A 23,159-nucleotide genomic window follows, 5' to 3' on the forward strand; every position below is an offset into this window, starting at 1 on the left:
GTCTATCCTGTAAGGAAAACATTCTTGGAGCCCTTATTCTCAAGACTGGAGTGAACTGTGATCCAGGCTGTCTGGAACACCCACATCCTCGCCAGGCAATGCTTGCCCCCTGCTGAAGGCTTCCTGACCTTCAGGGTGGAATTCTGTTGGAGTCATGCAGCTACTGCAGTGTATGAGTAGGAAGTTGAGGGGAGGCAGTGAGCTGAGGATAAGGGGCAAAGGCTTCACAGGCGGCATTCTGCTTCTGCTCTCAATTGTTTGAAGGTTGCCTGTGCAAATGAAGAGGGAGGTGGTCTGGGGGAGGGTGGTTTGTTTTACTCACTGTGATGGACCATGAAACTGGGTAATAAATGTTTAGAAAAAAATCAATGGACAAAACTGCCACTAACCTTTTCAGAAAGACAAATACTTCTTCTTTCTAAGAGATGAAAGAAAGTTTATATCTCGGAGCAACTCATCATTTCCTTTTTCCAAAACTCAGGTTCTGACTAAAGCTGAAAAAAAGAATTTGCCTTTCAACCTATTTTCTCCTTAAAGGGCCACATCTTGAAGCAATTACCTCTATCTTTCAGTGTGGAATATGACCCAGGGAGTTACTGACCAATGACAGAGGACTGCAGCCAGACTGGCAACCTGAAACCAGAACGAAAGAGTGGGCAATGGAAAGGCATAAAAGGAAAAATAAGTCTCTTTGCCCTTTGAAGTAAAAGGCCCAGGTCTTGCAGGGAAGTCTCTTTCATGAGTAACACTGTGCAGAGAAGAGGTGCTTGTAGTCAACTCGAGTTTGAGTCCAGACTCAGTCCTCAGTAACTCAATCATCTCTCTGAACCTCACTCTTATCTGTAAAATGGAGTTAAAGTATCTACTTTGCCCTGTAGTCTGGATACCCAACATCACATCGGATAAGCATGAAGAAACTCATTAGCTCATAAATCCCCAGAGGGAATTTTGGGGAATATTTGAAAAATTCCTGTTTTCTTCACTTCTGAATCAGTGTCTTACCCACCTCAGAGAGATTTGTGTTCCCACCGGAACATGTACACAGCTCTGTTTAATATTCTCTTTGAGATAGAAATACCTGCTTAAAGGCACTCCTGGGAAATTTACCAGGCAGCTACTAGGCCTAAGTCTTAGGCCCACGACCTCCTGCTCAGTGTCTTGACTCACAATGCCCAACCGTGTGATAGCACGTGCTTAATAACACTGGAATAACTTTACTATAACTCTGAGAAGAGGTGGGCAATACAGAGTCCATATTGTCATCCTCAATCTCTACTAGTAAGAAAACAGGTGCACTGACTTTCCCAGATCAACAGCAAATAGCGAATCTACAGAAACTCATATCCATGAACTCTTAATCCCCTATATTTGTCACTCCCCAACCTCACCTAAAAGTCAAAAAAATGAGGTTGCCTAAACCCTGAAGCTCTGGCTCAGTAGGGAGGATGGAAATAGAGGCTGGTGTTGTCCAAGATTTCCCAAAAGCAGGATTATGTCCTCACAAGGTTTGCATCCTTACTTCCTCCCCACGGTGCTCCCTTTCCCTGTGTTGTTTTGACACTGAACATTGTTTCTGTTTATATGGATTATATCTGTAAATGGCCAGTCTCCGGAAAATGCTCCATTTGGCCACCAGCTCCATGTAAAACCTCTTATCCACTGAGTAGCATCAGCTTCTTCCCAGAGATCCTCTTCCTCTAGAGAAGGGTGCAGAACCTACTAGACCCCAGTGAGCTCACAGTGGCTACTTTAGAAAATGCCACCACGGGCCTCAAGTATATCACAGACCAGGGAAACCCTCCCCATGATACAGAGATTTTTGTTGCCAGCATAGTTTGAGCCAGTCACGAGAACATTGCTGGTCCATGCCTGAAACCCTAGGGTACAATTCTGGGCCCTGGCCTCTGATAGCCTCAGTGTGCAGCTGAGCAATGCCTTGATCTGCTTAAGGACCAAAGAGGCAGGGCCCAGTGCTGTGAGTTCTACTTTCAGGCTCAGACAATACCAGACCAGTGAAAACTGACACGGACTGTCCCTCCCTTAAAGATCCTTTTGAGAAATGTCTCTTCATTTTATTTTATTTTTTTGAGTTTCATTCTTGTTGCCCAGGCTAGAGTGCAATGGCGTGATCTTGGCTCACTGCAACCTCCATCTCCTGGGTTCAAGCGATTCTCCTGCCTCAGCCTCCCAAGTAGCTGGGATTACAGGCATGTACCACCACACCTGGCTAATTTTGTATTTTTAGTAGAGACAGGGTTTCACCATGTTGGTCAGGCTGGTCTCGAACTCCTGACCTCAGGTTATCCGCCCACCTCAGCCTCCCAAAGTGCTGGGATTACAGGCGTGAGCCACAGTGCCTGGCCAAGAAATGTCTCTTCTTAATGGGGAAAGTTTCCTGGGCAATCCAGACATGCTCAGTGAGTCTAAGACCACATCTGACTAGGTGCTTCCATAGGCAGTCCTGAGAGATGCTTGTAGCTGTCTATACAGACAGCTACAAGGTATGTCTATATGTCTATGTTGACAGCTATGAGATGCTTGTAGCAGTCCTGAGAGATACTTGTAGCTATCATATTCCCTTCCCATCCCATATCCTGCCATGGGCTGCAAAATAGAAACATTATTTTGCCCTGAAAAGTGTTCATAATCTAGGTGGGCTCATGTGGACCTGCCCCTTTGCTGGCTCTGGTTGGTTCTGGTTTGCCTGTCTAACCCCAAGAGAGGTCTTTTTGTTCTTTCTGGAGGCTAGATGAGTTCATGTGTAGACAAAAATAGATACGAGTTGGGAGGTCAGCCTTGAGCAGGGACAGGCTGAGGATGTTGTGGCTGGGGATACAATGAGTACATTGTTCATGAACTGGGTAGGGAACTAACTCCTCACCTCTTGTGCTCCTGGAGGGAGGTTGACATTGGTCAAGAGAACACTATGGAGAGAGACAGCTCAACTGGGGTTCCTGGAGCCCCTCTAAGCACAAAGTTTGGGCTATGCTCATTGATTTGGCTTTCCCCAAGTCCCCCTAGAGTTATTCCAGACTGTGGAAGGGGCCAAGTCTAGAGGAGAGGTTGCAGATTAGAGGCCTGCAGGCCAGGCTTGACCTATACGTATGTACTGTATGATTCACACAGCATTTAAAAAAACTTAAATTAGCTGCTAATATTTTAAAAGCAGACGTCTTTAACTCTTTAAATCTGGATTTTGAGTCTTGTGAAAAATGAGAATATCTAGCATTACTGGGCCTAAATGGGCAGTCAATGAGTAGAATAGCAGCTGCTGCCTTCAGACAGGATGTCTTCAGCCTGCAGGGTTATCAGGAGCAGCAAACCCAGAGGAAGCACTTTATCTATAGGCAGTCAGAAGGGCGCATGCTGAGACAGTGAAAGGATTTCCTTTAGAGCCTTTGAGCAGCAGGCTCGCCTTGGCTCTGGGCAGGAATGGTTTCTGAGGCTGGCAGAAAGAGGCAATTGTTTGTCTCCATTCTCTGCCTCTAGGCCATGAGTCATTCTTGCTCCTACCACCAGAAGCCAAGGGCCCTGCAGCCCAGGATATCTCAGTCAAATCAGGCAAGTGTCTGCCTGTCCCTAGCTCAGAGAATGCATACATAGTCCAGCCAGAGATATTGCATCAGCACTGTGGTGCAAGAATCAAGTGTCTTCACAAACAGCATCAAACAGACGTCAGGAAAGCAACAGCATGTGTGGCCGAACATTCAACTTTGGATTTAGATCTGGGAACTCAAAAGATCGCAAGCTCTGGTGCCACCCAGCCCAGCGAACACATGAGTGGGAGATGAGGCTCAGATGTGTCCTATGGCTTGAACTCAATTTGTTAAGAAAGGAGCACTGCACACTGCTATCATTTTACCCTTGACAATTTGAGAGAACACAATGAAAGCTTACGAGCAGAAAAAAAACTTAGTCAAGCTCAGGAATCTTTGAAACTCAGAAGTGGCTACCATACTCCAAAATATGCCAGGTTAAGACATCTACTTGTATGGCACATGGTACCACATGCCCAATACCAAACCCATAGCACACAAGAAAGAGGATTTAGAATAAACAGAATAAAAAAGGTAACTGAGCTTATGACTTTTTAAAAAGTCTAAAATGGCATCCATGGGATGATGCTTAGAGGAACTAGACAGCCTCTCCCCAAGTGGTACAGGGCATCACAATCAGACCCCTTGTCACAGAGACTTTGACAATGGAGCAGAAACACTGCCGTGGAGAGCTATGCAGAGCAGGCACAGCAGCACGGGCAGTCAGATAACTCAGGCACTACAATGCAGCTATTCTCTGACCTCTGATTATGTGGTTACTCTCCCGGCATAACCTTCCTGAAACATCAGCCTTCTGACATGTTCCTTTCCATATTCAAATATTCTTGATCTCTTTCTGGATTGTTTACACCATTCCATCATCTTCCTCCCTTATCCTTCTCACCTCAAAACCACACCTTGTGCAGACTTGAAAACACAATCTAGTAGGTTGTTTTCTGCACTCTTTCTGAAAATACTTTCATCATTTGAGATTTTTATCCATCAGGCTATTTTCTTTCCTGGGTCTTCAAAAAAAAGCTTCAATTCCTCTTGCTAGTCAGATTTTTAGGGAATATTATGAACAAGAGAAATGGCACACAACCTAAGTAGAAAATCAAATGGAGCCAAGAATGTGGTAATTTATTAATCAGCAATGAAAAGATAACAAACAAAAGTTTCAGAGCCATTGGAACTGGTTTTTATGGAGACATACATATAAAAACACTGACTTACATTTATATAAAGTTATTCAAAGGCACTCAAACTAGCAAACACCAGAACTAAGATGTTTATCATGTGACCAAAGGCAAAACACAAAGCCTATGTTCACCAGTATGCTGTCAAGAAACAATCTGAGTCTTATGCTGATCATGACAATTAAAAAAAAAATGCTAGTGCTTTTGGGGGAAAGATTGTAAGTAGTCCTCTAATTGAATCCACTCATTTTAAGGACCAAACTTTTGTTCTTTAAGTAATTGTGAGCACCTTTTATGTGCCAAGTACTCTGCCAGGAGTTATAAGGCATACACACATAAACTTCAGTCATTGTTTAATTTTCAAGATAACTTAAAATGTAAGAATGATTTAAGGAAAATTAAATATTAGATATATTAATACAGTTCATTTAAAAACCTAATTAGCTTCTCAACAAATTCTGAAGAGTTTTGATGCAATACAAATTCAACACCCCTTCCTAAAAAATTGTAGCTCATTATTTACAATACAGAAAAAGTATTTAAGAATTGAAAAATAGTTAAGTCAATTCTGATACTTTTACTAAGAAAATCTATTATAAGTGATAGTAAAGATGACAATACAGTAAAAGTTTAAAATGGGATAAATTATATGATATTAAGCATACAAAATCAGAGGACTAAATTGCATATCTCTTGGGACTACAGATTTGGAAAGTACATGTATATACATAACAAGGACAAAAAGAAAATAAGGAGAAGACATTATTTGAATGGTAGGGAACAGTTTAATATTTTTTCCATTTTGATAGCTATTAAATTATATTAAAATGTTATTTATGTAGTAATTTTTATTTAAAAAACTATATAGAGTAGGAAGAAGTAGAGCAGGATGGGAAAGGGGCATAGAATCAGCTGAGAATTGACTTTCTAAAACTCCAGATGGCACCCACAGGATGAGGGTGAGGCCCCCAGCTGAGGGCTCCCTCACTGCACCAGGTCTGGGGAAAGTGCTATCTCGGAATCTGTCTAACCAGCTCAGCAGGTTATTCATCTCAGGGCAGCCCTTCCTTTCCCTACCCCCTCTGCCACCCTCAACGTACAGGTTGGTTTCACTTGCTGTATAAACACTATACACTGAGCAGCCAATCCCACCTCCAGGCAGGATGGGAAAGACGACAGCGAGATCTGTAGCCTGGGCATACAAAGGAGCTTCAGCACGAGCTGCTTCAGAACCCAAGGGCCTTCAGTGCACCCGCCCTTACCTGTTGAAGCATCTCTTCAGCAGCATTGAGTTTCACCTGGTGTCCTTCCAGACACACTTCCAGGTCTCGAATCTTCTCTCCCTGGGCTTCTACTTGGTCTGTGAGGACACTCACCTGTTCCAGGAAATAAAGCAATGGTGGAGGACCAGGGACTTCACATGGTGTAGGAAAGCCTCCCCACCGCAGGCAAGCCGTGAAACCTCACCACTGACTCTTATACACAGGGAACAGTTTTGCTTTTTGCTGAATGGCGGGTGGAGGAAGTGCCCTGAATGAAGGCAGCTCCAGTTAGATTCTTACCTTACCAGGGAATCTCGGCCACTGCTCTGATGATATGGGTCACGTTTACTGTTCTTGACAGACTCAAGAGTAAAACACCCAACAGCCACAGGAGCTGCCTCTGGGCTGGACTCCTGCTCCTTATTCCTTTTCCAGAACAGCCCCAACCTCAAGGCACATCTCAGCTGGCTTGTCAGGACTTCTGCAACTTCATGTGGAAGAGCGTTCCAAACTTCATGGAAACTAACCAATGACCTTACCTCTCTCATAAGGGTGTGAGGACTGCTCACCTATCAGGCGAGTGTTTTGTTGCAATTAAGGAATGTGGGCTGTAAAGGGCATGTATTAGCACTGACAAAACTTGGCTCCAGAAAGGTTTTTGTGCTTCACAGGCCAAAACATGACTCTAAGTCATAAATATACAGGAGCCACATTACACATACGGTGGCAGGAACAAAGTCATCTTTCTGAAGAATGCTGAGAATCTCTATTGAAAATATTAATTAGTAAAAACTCATTTACAGGAAGTCATTCAAATTATGCCCTAACTATATATTAACAATGGTTTTCATAGCCTTCTCTATTAGCAAACTGCCCCAGGATCCTTTTTCTTTATTAAGAGATGGCTCAAAGCAAGAAGAAAGAGAATGAGTGTCCTCTCCAAAGTGAAGAAATTAACAGTTGATAAACTGAGATCCTTTCGACCTTTTTGATTAGAGTCATTGCCATTTACATATAGATTATCTGGAATTATTTCCCAGTCTGTAATGGAATAATAGATGGAGCATGAGTTGATGTAATTCATTTATGAGTGTTTAAATAAACTTTCTGAATTATAAAGCGCCTGTTTAAAAAGGAACTAATCTAAATTAATATGCCTACTTTAAGATCTCCATTTTTATTTTCCCAAACGATGAATGAATTATTGAAACATATTCCTGGAGTCGACACATGGTTAACATTCCACTTTTAACCAAAAAATCTGTTTAAAAAAAAAAAAAAAAAAGGCTCTATCAACTTGGTCCACCTTACATGCAAACCTTTGTGGGTGGGTGTTTATTTATTAATTCCTGTGGCCCAACACTCTCAGCCATCCTGAACTAACTCCACTTTCAAAAGGGCAGGACTCTCGGGGTGGGCTTTGTTCGCTGGAATCTAGAGTTTCTGTTTGTGAAGGATGTTTTCTGGCTAATATTATTATGAGGGTTAAACATTTCTATGGTCTATACCATGCCTTGAGGCCATATGTTGGTGATACTCAAGGAATTATAGGATCTCTAGCATTCTGTAACTAATTGTTCAGCTCCAGGGTCCTTCTGAACCTCAAGGCTGATTCTAAGTATTATGAATGAAGGGATGTAGGAAATCCAGACAAAATACATAAAGGTCCTAAAATGTGACCTTCGTTCACTAAAAACAACTATTTTTGAAACCCTAATAGATGCTAGGCATAATTTTAGGTACTGGAGGATACACAAGTTAAAAAAAAAAAAAAAAAAAGGATGAAAATCCTTTTCTTAAGGAGTTACATTATAACGAAGATATAAGAGATTTTGGTTTTGTTTTTAACTAATCCTAGAAACAAAGTATTTTGTTATGTGTGATTTGCCTTTTTCTACCAGTAGAACCAGGAAAACTTTCTGGGCCAAGGACTCTAAATTAATTCAGTCTGGCTAAGCTGCTGTGTTCATTAAGCAAGAGGCTCTACCCTGCTGAGAATCTGCCTAACCAGCTCCACTGGGCCACTACAGAACAGCAGTGATCACGTAACAGATATTCCTGGAGTCTGCCCATAAGCTCCCAGTAAAGTAGAAACCACTAGGGTCAACTTCTGACTTTACTGGTAAGCAGCTTCCCAATTGTGTTAGGATTATTTAAATTGGGATTATTCAATAATTCAGAATTTTAGAAAACTATGAATGTGAAAGGCAGCATTATTACACAGGACTTTAAAAAATTAAATTGTAATCCTCTCTAAATAGGAATGTGCTATTTCAATCATGAAGGGTCCTGGTTCAAAAGTTTGCAATGCCATACTGTTTGCTGCCAAATCTTACATTGGATACTCTTTCATTAATCATGTCATTGGGATAAGAGTTTCAAATTACATATCCCTCAAATATCTGTGCTACAATGTGCTATTCAATCTGGTCCCTGCTACCTCTCTACAAGGCAGCTTGCACCACACTTTTGGGCACAGACTCCAGGCACAATGGCCCCTTGCTATTCTTCCCACACCCCAAGCACACTCTTGCCTCATTGTGTGGGCTGGACTGACCACCTGCTCTGCCTGGAATGTACTTCTCCAGGTATCTGCATGGCTCCCTGCCCGGCTTCCTCCTGTAAAGGAGATCTTCCTTTTACTACACAATCCTCATCCTGCTTTACTTTTTTCCAGAGTTCTTACCAGTGCCTGAAATAGTTTATGTATTGGCTTATTGTCAATTCACACTCTCCTTTTTCTTTTCTTTTTTTTTTTTTTTTTTGAGATGGAGGCTCGCTCTGTTGCCCAGGCTGGAGTGCAGTGATGCGATGTCAGCTCACTGCAACCTTCACCTCCTGGGTTAAATCAATTCTCCTACCTCAGCCTCCTGAGTAGCTGGGATTACAGGCACCTGCCACCATGCCTGGCTTATTTTTGTATTTTTAGTAAAGACAGGATTTCATGCTGGTCAGGCTGGTCTCCAACTCCTAACTTCAGGTGATTCACCCGCCTCAGCCTCCCAAAGTGCTGGGATTACAGGCGTGAGCTACTGCACCTGGCCCACTCTCTGTCTTTCAAATGGAAGATCCACAAGAATGGGAACTTAGTTTGCTTCCTTCACTGCTGCATCCTAGCATCTAAAACCAGCATCTCACAAGTTGTAGATACTCAATTATTTTATAATGAAGAAATTAATGAAGTGAAGAAAAACACAAAACTTCAAAGTAAAACTGTATATTTGGTATGAGCTCAGTTATTTAGAATAGAGGCAAGAGAAAAAAAAAAAAAAACATACACTGGAAAAAAGGCCAAAATGTTAACCTGGTTCTTCAAATTTTTAGAATTTTAAAAGCTTCTAAAATCATTCATTACCCTTATGTTCATAAAATACAATGAAAGAATAAAACATATAAGGTAAAAAGAGAGAAAACAAACACATTGCCACCTCATAACCCTAGTGCTCCAAGCTAAAGCCCACAGCCTGGGGTGGGGGCCAGGCCTCCCTCAATCCCTCCCTTCATTCTATCACTAGTCTAACTCATCACCCTTTAAGCTTTTAAGGAGCTGGGATTAGGATACGAGCCTTTATATTTTCCAAATCACCAATTAATATCTGATGCATACCAGACCTTGAATAAATGCTTGCTAAATCAATTTATATTTTCAAGAGTTAACACAGCAAAGTGCTAGACCTGCTTCTTCAACAGCCTTCTTACAAGAATACCTAACTCTATGTCCTACCAAGGCACACAAACTTTCAAGAGCAAAAAAAGCTCCCTTGACTATCCTTCTCCGTAAAAGGTTTTAGAGTTCCTCTCTTTCAAGCAAGACAGCGATCAAAGGCTTAGCCCATTACCAGCTCGAGGGGATTTGGCATCAAAGTGATCAGTCTAGATCCAGCGTCAGACAATTTGGACTTGATTCCATTAGCATTCACCCTTAGGCCCATATCACCCACAGCTCTGTTTTATTAGTGGCATGAGGATATATCTCCCCTCCCGCACAAGACTCAGGGGCTTCTGGGGGACAGGGCCCATTTTGTTCATTCTTAGCACCTGGAAATCAGCCTGGTCATGGGGCTTCCAGTGTATAGAGGCAAGTGCTTGGTAGTGCATGATCAATGAATGAATGAATTCACAGCCCCCCAAAGCCAAGTCTAGAGTTAAATGTCCCCTGAGTTACTTAATGTTTTATTTCAGGAAAAGTCTTTTCTAAAAACATATGCTTTGGAAGGAGAAAAATTCCAACAGAGAAAATCCCTTGTGCTTCCCTTCCACGTAGGGGAAACTACATAGTAGGAGGTAACAGGATAAGCTGGTTCTCACCAAACGGTACCCACCTGCAATATGAGGGACTCCTTATCCCCTTCTAGACGTGCCAAGCGTTCCTGGTAGGTTTCATTACTAGCAGCACTGTGGTGGTTTACCTGGGACTAAAGAGGACAGAAAAAAAAGAATACACTTAAAAGGTTGGAAAAACATCTTACCAACTTCTAAATGAAATAGGGGATGCATGTAATTTGTGAGGATAGCTTCACTGATTATATGTACAAAACCACTCATCAAAACAGGAAACCACAAGATTTCAAAACTACCATGAGGAGAACCAGATCACATGCCACTGAAAGGTGTGCCCTGAAAGTTGGCACAACCACCCCCTGGATGACCTCACTCCTGGCCAGGAGGGCCTCTGTGAAACTCTAGGCCCAGCAGTGCTTGACTTGACCAGCTGGGTCTGGGTTAGCCAGAGGCACAGCCTCCAGAGGCATGTTGACAGTGAGGGTCTGCTCTTTGAGGAGACTGGAGAGCTGGCACCATACACCAAGGGACTACATGGGAACAGCTTCTGGATAGATCTTGGTATCTCCTAACTCTCATGCCAGGGTCCCCTGAAGCCAAGGCACACCTTGCTGCATGGAGGCCCATCCTGAATATCACAGTGAGCACGAAGGATGGAGGATGTCAAATGCAAGGCCCTTCACTCACACATCCCTTCCCACCCCAATCCCACCCTCTAATAAGAGCTTTGGTAGCCAGGCTAGCAGGTCACATTTCTGCAGTGCTAGAGCTGAGAGAAGCAAGCTAAGACAAACATCTTGAGAAGAACTTAAATAATAGCCAGAGGGATGCCAGAGCAAAAGCACAGGAAATGACAGGTAGCCAGAAACTACAGAAAACAGAGGAAAGGGAGAGGATGTGAAATGTCAGAGGAGAAGCAGAATCTTACAAATGCCCCGAGCAGAGAAAGGAGGTGTCACTTTCTTGGGTGTGTCTGACCTGGTTGTGGGCAGACAGGAGAGAAGGAGCTAATGTCACCAAGCTGGCCCCAACACCTCCTTCCTCCATGCGAATGGAAGACTGAAACCAGACTGGTCTGCAATAGGCCACCTAAAAGGTTGGCAGTCTGAAAAAGTAGATCCAATTGCTAAATGCGGAACTGAGTATCATATAATCTGAGCTGGTCCAGTGAAATCAGTGCTTCAGTATTCACGAGGGAGGTGTCTACTACCCTAGAGGAAAGTCTTAATTGTGCAGAGGCAGATGTGAGAGACCCAGAGTTGGGCTACCTTGTCCTAGGCCATTTCCCCACATTTCAACTTTTAGCATGGGCTCTCCCACCACCATGAGAAAAGGCACCTCCTTCCTCCTCTCATCCCACCCCTTCCCAATGCACTGCATAGGTGAGGGAGGCAACAGAGTCATGCCCAGTCCTAGAACAGAAATGTGGACCAAGCATACTGCATTCAAACCCTGGAGTCTCACTAGTGAAAGATGCATTGCTTGTTTGTTGAAGGTGCAGCCGGAGGACAGGCCCAGGGGCCACTCCCCAGGCCAGCTGTGCCAGGCAGCACCTGCTGCCACACCTCTGTCTTCTGCTCCAGCCCCTCTGGAGTCTATGTCTTGTTCATTGTTATGGAAGCTCTTAAGAACGTTAACAATCACAAATGACTTCTTTGTTAATGGCAGTTTATTGTTGCTAAATTAATATTCCAGTTCTCACATGATCAAATCCTCTGACTAGAATCCAAGAATATATTATAATCTATATTTTCTCAGAACCTGAGAAGGAATGATAGGAGAATAATTCTTAATAGCAGGTCAACTTCTTTGTCAAATAATTCATATGATGGTGATTTCCAGTGGACAGAGAATTAAAAAGGACCCAGGTGTCCAAGTGAAGCTCTGCACGTAGAACCCCAGTGCCAAGTCCACATGGACACGGAGCCACCTAGCTCTGGCAGCTGCCCATTCTCTGGCAGGAAATGAAGGACAGAAGACTAAAGGGAAGACTCCTTCCACAGACTCCAGAAGCCACTGTACCAACTATGCCTTATTCAAATGGTGTGCAGTATATTCTTCATTATAATAAAAGGTCTACCCATACAATCACCCAGAGAGGTAACTATTTTTATTAGTTGACAAAGAGTAAGAAAGTTGAAATCAGAAATTCAGTTAATAAAATGTATGACCCAGATTCTATAACACATGCTAGAAGGGGGATCAAAAATCTAGATCCACGCTAGCAGCCAATGAAAAAAGAGAAGCACAATCAAGTTAACGGATGCGCAGATCAGTGTGGTAAAATCAAATCAATTGCCTAGGAGAAGCATAATTATTCTGGAGCAAGGGATAAACTTCATGTTTTCATCCAGAGATTTTGTGTAATGGGATCAGCAATACCCATGATGACACCCTTAGAGTAAACAGAGCCCAGTAGAACTCATTGTTTTTGTGTGATGTTCTCAGAATAGTTCAGAGGCTAGTGGACAATATGGGCCAAAGGTGAAAGCAATTCTATGGAGACTAATATAATACGATTCAGGCACAGTGCTGTAAATATACAGCAAGCACCTTGTGCTCAGTATGTGCCAGGCACTGTTCAGAGCACTTTGCCATAATGTTTGAGTTTCCTACAAAATGTTTCTATTAATTAAAATATATTTGAAAATCTAGAAGCACTGTTAGAGGACCTAGAACAGTGGTTCCTGATATTTGTCCCTCCTATAACAGATTCAAGGAGCCAACTCCTTTCCTAGCAGTCATACTGGTCCATACAGCAGTGGTGTGCATGGCAGACAGGTCCCTCCCGCACCCAGTGCATCTTCCTCTTCTACAGGTCCTTCAAAATCACTGGTCTCCAGCAAGCTTTTTAAAGGTATTAAACAGCAGTGAAAGATAATGTTCCAGACAGAAACGCAAAGTATCACTAGCCTTTGCTTTTGATGAAGTCAGAGCCATGTGTTTTCATGATCTATATAGGACTGGGATGTTAAAAAAAAACTGAATTCTTCAGAAGGGCATAGGCCAGGATCAAATGCCACCTACGCCTGGAGAAAAACTTGGAAAGCATCTGAGAACAGGGCCAAGAAGAGGATTGTCTTGCTGAATGCTAATACTCATCAGCCAAAGGTAAGGATTTGCCTTTGGGTGAATCTGTATATTCTGTATTCTTATAATATGGCAACAGGTTCAATCACATTCTGGTATCATTCTTGCATTATAAAATGACTACATCATCAGGGCATAATAAGCTTTGTGGTTATCAAAATGTGATTCCAATTTATTGAGAAATATATTTTAAAGGACTGAGTTAGGACACACCTCTGTTTTGCTCTACTTTAAAGAGAGCTTGCTTGGTCAACAAGTATACCTGCTTCTTTAATAGTGGAATTGCAAACAGAAGGCTTGGATGGATAGTGGGTCCCTGCATGATTCCAGGTTTGAGGCGTCCCTGAAAAGTCTTGTCCATGTTCCTGATTAGGTAAATCAGTGATAGGGCAGTTGCCCAGCTCTCCATGAATGAAGTCAGGTTACAAGAACCAAGCCCACATTCCACAGAAAAGAAAGTCCAATCAAATTCTGAAGGATGCCACAAGCTAATTTTCTGGGTTTTTTTTTTTTTTTTTTTTTTTTGGTTGTTCTTTTTGAGATGGAGTCTCATTCTGTCACCAGGCTGGAGTGCAGTGGCGCGATCTAGGCTCACTGCAACCTCTGCCTCCTGGGTTCAAGCGATCCTCCTGCCTCAGCCTCCTGAGGAGCTGGGACTACAGGTGTGCACCACCACGCCCAGCTAATTTTTTGTATTTTTAGTAGACATGGGGTTTCACCATGTTGGCCAGGATGGTCTCCATCTCTTGACCTTGTGATCTGCCCACTTCGGCCTCCCAAAGTGCTGGGATTACAGGCATGAGCCACTGCACCTGGCCTACATGCTAATTTTCTATTGTTTCCCACTGTGATATGGCAAGTGACTATAAAGGAGAGTATCATCTACCCCCTGTTCTACTTGTTAAGGATGCTCAACCCACAGATGAATATAAGAAAGAGCTAACTTTTACTCAACCAATGACATTAGCCACTAGGCTAGACCTGCCAATGGTAAGCTCTGTTACATATATTTGATCAAACTTCCTCCCCCTCTGTTTTGATGGTTATTGCTACAAATGTGACAGGGAAAAGTCAATCTTCTCATTCAAATTTTCCATTGTCAGAACTGTTTCTGATACTGTAATTCAGGTTAGTTACCTAAAAATATTGTGAGAACCATGTGATCTGTGTGCCCTATGGAGAATTGTTAACTACAGATATTTCCATATCCTCTTCAATTTTGACTAAAGAATGCCACAGTGAAACATACTACCTCTCCTATATCATGGAACTGAATCAAGACAAGGGCTTCTTGAATGCATATCGTTAAGAACTCAGCACCTTTAGTCAAGATTATTGAAGCCAAACCACCTTTCTGTCTATCAAGCTTTGCTCTCAAGAGGTTGAAAAAAGTCTCAGACACAAGGAATTCATCCTCTAAAACTCAGATCTTGTGGAGGCAAATATAAAACACAGCACGGAGTTGTCATATCAAGGTCTTCCCTAGGCCTTGAGAGTAATATTCCAGAGTGTTTCAGAAACAGTGACAACACATCTCCTTGATTCTTACAGGTTATCCTAGGGTCTGTTTCTATAAGACCCAAACAGCTACCACTGCTGGGGCTGGGCAAGCCTAATGTGCAGCTTGAGCAATTAACAGCCTAAGGTGTGGGTATTTTCTAAGCCATCCCTAACTGAGAGGGGCCTCAGGAAGATGTATCAGCTGTGCAGGATATTCTATGGTTGGGATTCTGGAGTTGATCATGATAGTCAATCAGCCTCAGCAGGGAGAGGATAGAAAGAGAACTGTGAGTAGCCAGGAGGGAGAGGACTGGCTGACCAGCAAGATTCCAGCAGGGATAGTCTCCACATAAGGGGCATTTTGGACCGTACAATGACACTAGCCTAACCTAAACCAGGTCCTGTCCCTGCCTCTCCCATCCCTCCCCTTGGTCAGTAAGAAATTTACTCTTGATAAGTTCCTCAGGCACAGAGAGCTAGATGCTGGCAGACTCAAGAAATCAAGATTTCTGCACCTTGGAGAACATTGCATTTTAGGGATGAGATTTTCAGGGGATGTGTAAGGTCCAAAAAAGAAACTTCATCAGGAATTGTGGTGAACCCTAGATCAGCCGAATTTTCCCCTTGTTCTCTTGCTAAGGAAAAGGAACAGAGAAGACTTGTATCAGTCTTGGCAGAGAATTCTTCAGCACCCTGCTTTAATGGAATCTATTGTTTGTGTAGAGTAGGCTGAGATCATCGCTTTTACTGTAATTATGTGGCACAAATGAGGGCTGCCATCTTCTTAGAAAGATCCTCATCTCCCTGCCACTTGATCCAAGCTTGACTTGTTGAAATCCTTCCTCTGAATTTTTAAACTTGGGAACATAGCATGGTAGTGGTGGTGCAATAGTTCTGAGGTTGTCAGTGGCCATGTCCTGCTCCACGGGGAAAAAGCTGGTTTGCAGCAAGAGACAGCTATGAACCAAATGTGCACAGAAAAGCAAACAAAAGCCAAGAAAAAGACTGGAGGCATTCTCATCCCTGGTGCATGCTGTCTAAAAGCAGAGATATATTCCAGCCCTTCCTGTTGGTTCCCTCTTGGCCTGGTTCAAACTGAGTTTCTGTTATTTGCAACCAAAGTTCTGGTTAATGCATTTGTCTCAAAAGGTGATCAACTGACTAAAATTTACTCCTTTGGAAACAGACCTGTAGGAAAGAATTCCTGCTATTTGGATATAGTTCTGAATTGCAAAGGAATTCTGCCACTATTGCTTGATTTGTTTAAACTGGTAATTTTTAAGATAGGACTGTCAGTCCTAAGCCAACTATAGTTCAAACCAGGATTATCGTCAGGGGCTAATTGAGATCTACTTTGTGGCATAGGGAGTGTCTGTGTGGGATGTACTAGGATAAAAAGGAAACCCAGTCTCTTTTGTGTGTGGAATAGATGACTTTCTATCCACCACCTGTTTGCTTCCATTCTTATTTCCCATGTAGAGCAAAAAGGTTAAGACAGGGAATGAATACAAGATGCAACAGGCCCATGGGCATCAACCGGGGTTGGTGGAGGTGGGGAGCAGGATGTGGGATATGAAAAAGTAAGTTCAAACAAAACAAGAAATAAACAGGAGCTAAAGTCTAAAAGATATAATCAGAAAATGAATCAGAAAATGAATAAATGAAGGGTAAATAACAGAAATATATCTAACAACTGTTTAAGTAGTTATGTCGAGAGAATTACATGTCAGACACAGCTATACAAATGCCAGGTCTGGGCACTGGGAGGCTGAGAGCTCTGGGTTTCCTGTGCCCCTGATTTGGCCCAGCTGAACTTCAAGTCAGGGGATCCCTGGGGACTTTCTTGTGTTGCTTCCATATTCATTTACAGAATTTCTGTTGCATCCTCCTCCCCAAGGGACCACCTTCTCTGCAGAAAGAGGACAAACCAAGAATAATTAGGAGGCTGGGGATGCACCTAACCATGTGTAATCTCAGGTAGGTCACCTCATCTCAGGCTTTCCATCCTTTCAAAAGAAAAAATTATGCTTCATGGAGCAACAGAGAGCGTCAAGTCGGGTCAGTATACCTGAAAACGTGTGGTACTAAAACTATAGAATGCTCTTTATAGTAGGGTGCTCTAAGTATTCCTGTGTGACATAAACAGTTTTTGAATAATCATAGGAATACTTTTTTTTTGAATAATCATAGGAAATGATTTTTAAATTATAATTTAACACATGAATTTAGCTAACTTATAAATGAATTTAGCTTTGTTTAATCTAAAAGACAAATGTTCAGTTAGAAGCACCAGTTAGAAGGCATCATTTAATGCTTTCTACAAAAAGTTTTAATTAATTCACTTTTTTTGTGTAAGAGAACAATGGGGGCAATATTTCTGATCAGGATGCCTAAGAAATATCTATAAAGATCTGTACAAACAACCCAAGGAAACAATAACCAAAATACTTTCAGGCTTGAAATGAAAAACAAAACAAAACAAAAAGAAAGCCTCTGTGATAGTGACAACACAGAACCCATCATTAGCTAATAGCCCTGGGATCATGCCTTTGGGCCACAATGCCAAAGATGAGTTCACTTCTGCACTATCCCTGAAAAAGTGCTCACATTTTGGAGTCATATATTCATGGCCACATTTTTTGCTTTCGTACAAGTGTTTTATTGTGTACTGTAAGTATTATGTGCTAGATACATGTTTATAATGAGTATACTGGGAATTTCTGTAGCTAATAATAACCAATCATAAACACATGGGTTTTTATTTCTGTTCCAATCTAGTGGTTAGTTCAAATGCGGGTTAAACATGAACTTTTCAGCCAAGTTAACTCCCAGCAGCCTCCTCAAAGACATCACCCTCTGACTGCAGTGGCTGTTCATATCCATGACAATGCTCTCTCCTGGCCTAGCCCTTCCACTGTAGCGTGGCCACGGGATAGCCATATTAGTCTCTCCATGGAGCTCTAGACAGGGTGTGAGTGCTTGATGCCATGGCTGGGGTCCTGCAGATTTGTGGGCAGCATGACTGCTTTATGGCCTGGCTGGCATTTGCAAGGAGAACACACCCTTCACATGTGCTCTGGTACACCTCAGGGATGCTGGGTGAGGGCATTTCTGTAGCACTCCCCAACTGGCACGACCCAGGAGACTTCCTTCTGGCACTGTACTTCACTGAACTAGGGGAAGGAGTTGGTTCCAGAGTAGTCAAATGGGGCAAGGGGAAGATCACAACAGGGCTGTCATTGGTATACAAGTAAGGAGTGTGGGAAAATCTAAGACAGTCAGTTCCCCAGTGTGACAGCTCTAGCCATCATGTTGGTTTCTGAAGCCAACAGTTGCTTCTCAAGGCTCTTGCCTTGGGATCCTCAAAATGCATCTGCCTTCCTTTATTTTTTTTTGATATCAATAGCTGTCATCTTGGCCAGGTAGAGTTACATTTCCTTCAGTGCTTCTAATAAGCTATAAATTCCAGTGCCTTCAGGATCTTGGCCATAGTACATACACTGTCCCAACTGGTCAGAGCATGTTAAATTATATGACGGCTCTTTGCCTGTAAATACGCTGAGATTTTGAATACAGCATGTTGGGTAAGCCTGTAAATACGCTGAGATTTTGAACATAGCACATTGGGTAACCTTGTCCTGGATAAGCCTTAAAATGATTCTGCCTTATTTAGCCATTTAGATGACATGTATTTTTAGCTGAATAAGAAAACAAAAGAAAATGTATAGTGTTTCCATGCTGCCTGGTCAAAAGGATCTTATCAAAATCCAGAAAACCAGTTACAAGTGAACCATAGCTGCCAGGCACAGGGCATCAGGGGAGATATTCAAGTTACTAAGGCTATATCTTAAGCTCAGAAGCACCACTCACATGCAACCCCTTTTAGAAACTTAGAAGACATAAACCTTAAAAGGAAGGGGACCAAAATAAATAAATAAACCAAAATGATTGGATCACAAAAGCTAGTCAATTCCTGCTACAGGACTCTGGTTACCCAACACCAAGGGATCCCAGCAGTATGAGTGTAGGCAGGTGCTTATAAAAAAGAAAACTTCCCTTAGATTTTTTTATTAAGGAGTTCTAGGGCTTTCTGGCACTTATTATAAACCTGACTATTCCCAGGACCAGTTCTACTTTTTCTAGGTGAAGAATGGTCAAGCCAATCTACCATCTTTGGCACAGTGTTAAAGAAATTTCTTCCAAATGCAATGTGAATAGAGTGCAATCAGATCCTTTGCTACTAGGAGTCCAACAAGATAAAGTCTATCCTGACCTTGACCCTTATGCCCTCCTCCCCTCAATTATATATAAGGTGAGGTTAAGTATTGCTGATGGGGTTATCATCCAATGATCTAAATGTCCTCTTTTAAGGAAGAACAAATCAGAGTTCATAAACAGCAAATAAATAGCTTCTTGGTTGACCAATGTTCACGTCATCACACTCCATGCATGTTCATTCAATGACTTGAATAATCTTGAGCACCCACTAGGTATCACTTTCTGTACTAAATAATGATTTAGTTCCTGCCCTTAAAAAGCTCTGTAGTATTATAGGAATAAGGACAGAAGTTAAAAAGAAATCAACCTTTGCAGCAGGATGTAATAAGTACTATCATAAAGAGTTGAACGCACATGAATGGCAGGGGCATAGAGGAGAGACAAAAATATTTCACCTTCAAAAGAGAGAAGAGGCTTTAAAGTGGAGGCACCATTTGAATGATTGAGTCTGAAGGCTATAAAGGAATTCCCCTAGGAGAACGTGAGAACAGCAGCTTTGCAAATAGCCTTCCCAATACAGACATGCTACCCATGAAGCTATGACAATCACTACCCTTCAGGCATTCTGGTCTTCTGGAACTAACACGGCAAACACAGGACACCTTGAAGATGAACTGGCCATCAGCTCTCCAACCAAGGGGCTGGCACAAAGCTCCTAACTGATCTTCCTGGGGAGCTAGATTTGTAGAGAAACACATTTGATTTACCAAGATTTTTTTTCCCCAAAATTATAACCTTGGCTGAGCTTAGTCACTGCTAAATTCTCTTTATCTGGTGGCTGGACACTTAAAAAGCTTATATCACTGGGCTGCAGAAACAGCATTTGTATGTGTGCTGGTATCCTGTAATGAGAGGATGTGAAAGCCAAGAGGAGAGTAAAAAGAGAATACTCTTTGAAGACTGTCCTCACCTTGCCAACTCCAATAGACGCACTGAGTCATTATTACTGGAAACAGCTTCAGAGACAGTGCAGCAGGACTGGGTGCTAGAGTTGGGGTGGAGTGGGCGCTGTGACTCTCTTAGCTCCCCTGGAGGCTTTGGAGCCTGGTGTCTCTTCAACTGTCTAGACCTCCCATATGAGCAACAAACAATCATATAGGCGTGAAAGATCCAAAGTTGGAGAACACAGAATTAGGCAAGGGCCAAAATGAGGAGCTGCTCCTTGGGTCACAAGAATGCCATTAATCCTATAAGATTTCCAGATGGAAGTGAATACAAAGGAAAGTATATGGGGAAGATTGCTTGGGAACTAGAGGCAGCAAGAACAACATTACAGAAGGAATTTAAAAGCTGACTATAGGAACAAAGCTAGTGCTCACTGGCTTCAGGAGTGACCAGGAGGGAGTAGAGATGAACAAGCAGGCTAACAACTCACCAAGGATCTTACTGGTGAAAGGAAGGTAAGTTATAAGGCAGCATGAAGAGGCAAGCACAGGGTCAAAGACAGTTTTGATTTGTTTTTTCCCTGAGAATTGAGAAGCATTTTCCACCAAGGGCAAGGGACAAATAGGCAGGGAGGAGCCGAGAGAAGAAACAATCAGAGGAAGAAGAGGAGATGGAAGAGGACTGGGTCAAGGACAGGATACTGGGATAGCCTTGGCTGAGAGAAGAGACTCTTGGCCCATGAAACAGAGGGATGCTGAAACACAGTTACATTTTGCAGTGAAAGGGAGGAAGGGTAAGAGACTCATCTCAGTTTGGCTGTCTTTTATTTCTTTCTTGTTTTTTTTTTTTTCTATGACATTGGTAGCGACATCAGTTGAAAGGGGAGTATAAGGTTGGAGACTAATGGAAAAGTGTGAAAGAGCTGCTATGGAGGATGGGACAGAGAAAAGCAGGGACGAGTCAAAGGATCCCTAAGTGCTGCTGCCAGCCCACAAAACCAACAATGACTGCGCTGCTCTGCAGTGCCCACAAGTTATTCAGCAAATGACCCTGGTGTGATGCCACTTTGTTAAATCCCACTGGGTAAAAGAGACCTCTCTTCAAGGAGCTGGCAGGAGTAACAGGTGCTGGGTGTCAGAGATCGCAGAATTCTAGCTTCTAAATTATACCAGGAAATATGATGTACAGGTACCTTGGGTGTGTTGACTAGAAATAGGAGGTATCATAGGAAATTGAGGACAGCTAGTGCTCTTGGGTGACCATATCCACTGTTGCCTTTCCCATGGGATTGAAAAACCTCTCTTTTCAGAATCAAGGTTGGGTACATGGCTCCTGAGTAACCACAGGTTGTCAGTTCTGATCGATGTCATCATCCCCATAACTCTAACACTTATGAAGTGCTTCCTATACACTTAACACATATTGAATTGGCTGGGCACGGTGGCTCACGCCTGTAAATCCTAGCACTTTGGGAGACCGAGGCGGGTGCATCATCTGAGATCAGGAGTTTGAGACCAGCCTGGCCAACATGGCAAAATCCAATCTCTACTAAAAATACAAAAATTAGCTGGGCGTGGTGCCGTATGCCTGTAATCCCAGCTACTCAGGAGGCTGAGGCAGGAGAATCGCTTGAACCCAGGAGGAGGAGGTTGCAGTGAGCCGAGATTGCACCACTGCCTGGGTGACAAAGCTAGACTGTCTCAAATATATATATATATGTGTGTATATATATATATGTGTGTGTGTGTGTATGTGTGTGTGTATATATATACACATGTGTATATTATAATATATAGAACTGTTTATCCATATATTATAGTCAAGGAAATTGAATTCTAAGAGGGTTAAATAAATTGCCCAAGTCTACACAGAGGTGAAATGTGAGCCCAAGGAATCTAGATCCAGGATCCATGCTCTTAACTAGTAGAAACAGCCTTCACAGAAGCTCCTGCCTATTTCTGTAACTTTTTCTGCAGTCCAACATGAATGCAAGACAAGTCAGTGTCTGGAGCAAGGGTGCCTATGTGTCCGCCTTTGCAGCTCTTCTGGCCCAAGTGGCCAGGCTACTGGATCAACCATTTGAGCACCAGATGACACAGAATAAAGTCTCACATTAGCAGCTTAAGTTCATTCCACTTTCTACTGCAGAACCCAAGCCAATTGCATGGGGGACCTGTAGTGATTCCATTTTCTTTGTGACTTCGAGTTGGAATTTGCTTAAGCACTGAGAGTGCTGGAAGCCAGGAAGCAGTGTGAAGATGCTGACAGTCTGGGATTTCTGTTCCTGGGAAAATGAATTCTTGCTGAAAGAGCAGTGGGTGGGTCCCACAGACCCTGCTCGGAGCTATTTTTAGAGGCGTGTTCATGGTTGTGTGGGTTGGATCCACTGGCCTCAATGTAGGACAGGTGGGAGCTGTTTGTGACTGAGTCCCTCTGGATACTTGTGGCAGGAGACTACCTTATCCCTAGGCTTTGTCTGTTAGAGAATGAACTAGAGCATCAGCCCTGATTAGCCTTCACTCAGCAACCACAGCCAAGCTGGCCGGATCCAGCAGCCAATGAGGCCTCTGGTCACCTATGATGGCCCAGGTTGCAGCTGCCTCTTCTAGGTTTTCTTTTTTTTTTTTTTTTTTTTTTTTTTTTTTTTTTTTTTTGAGACGGAGTCTCGCTCTGTCGCCCAGGCTGGAGTGCAGTGGCGCGATCTCGGCTCACTGCAAGCTCCGCCTCCTGGGTTTACGCCATTCTCCTGCCTCAGCCTTCTGAGTAGCTGGGACTACAGGCGCCCGCCACCGCGCCCGGCTAATTTTTTGTATTTTTAGTAGAGACGGGGTTTCACCGTGGTCTCGATCTCCTGACCTTGTGATCCGCCCGCCTCGGCCTCCCAAAGTGCTGGGATTACAGGCGTGAGCCACCGCGCCCGGCCTGCCTCTTCTAGGTTTTCAATATGCTTGGTTTGAGACCTCAATCTGAGTGTGGGAAAGCGCATAGAGCTGAAGCACTGAATGGCCTGAGAGGCACTGCTAGGAGAGAACCTGGTCCCATCTGTTCCTCTTTCAACTTCTCCCTTCCTGATAATCACCAACAGCAGTTAATAGCAAACATGTTATTGAGTATTTCCTACATGCATGACA

At 43.0% G+C, this 23,159-nt stretch overlaps 1 protein-coding gene across 43 annotated transcripts in view; it reads right to left on the reverse strand.

The window, feature by feature from the left end:
* The window catches only part of PPFIBP2 (PPFIA binding protein 2), a 154,684-nt gene that overhangs the window by 63,648 nt on the left and 67,877 nt on the right, over positions 1-23,159 (reverse strand). For 38 of the 43 annotated variants that reach the window (XR_013404050.1, XR_003722667.2, XM_077963550.1 and 35 more), the window contains 2 exons: positions 10,317-10,409; positions 5,995-6,108 (listed from right to left, as the gene is read on the reverse strand). Coding sequence is in view for 41 of the 43 variants with exons in the window: in XM_077963550.1 (XP_077819676.1) it covers positions 5,995-6,108; positions 10,317-10,409 (207 nt within the window). In the remaining 2 variants the exon portion in view is untranslated. Of the gene's footprint in view, positions 1-5,994; positions 6,109-6,294; positions 6,662-10,316; positions 10,410-23,159 lie in introns of those variants that run through there. The other 5 variants (XM_077963561.1, XM_015114949.3, XM_077963566.1 and 2 more) reach the window with 2 other exon arrangements.

The sequence above is a fragment of the Macaca mulatta genome, chromosome 14, assembly GCF_049350105.2.
Source record: "Macaca mulatta isolate MMU2019108-1 chromosome 14, T2T-MMU8v2.0, whole genome shotgun sequence".
Taxonomy (NCBI): Eukaryota; Metazoa; Chordata; class Mammalia; order Primates; family Cercopithecidae; genus Macaca; species Macaca mulatta.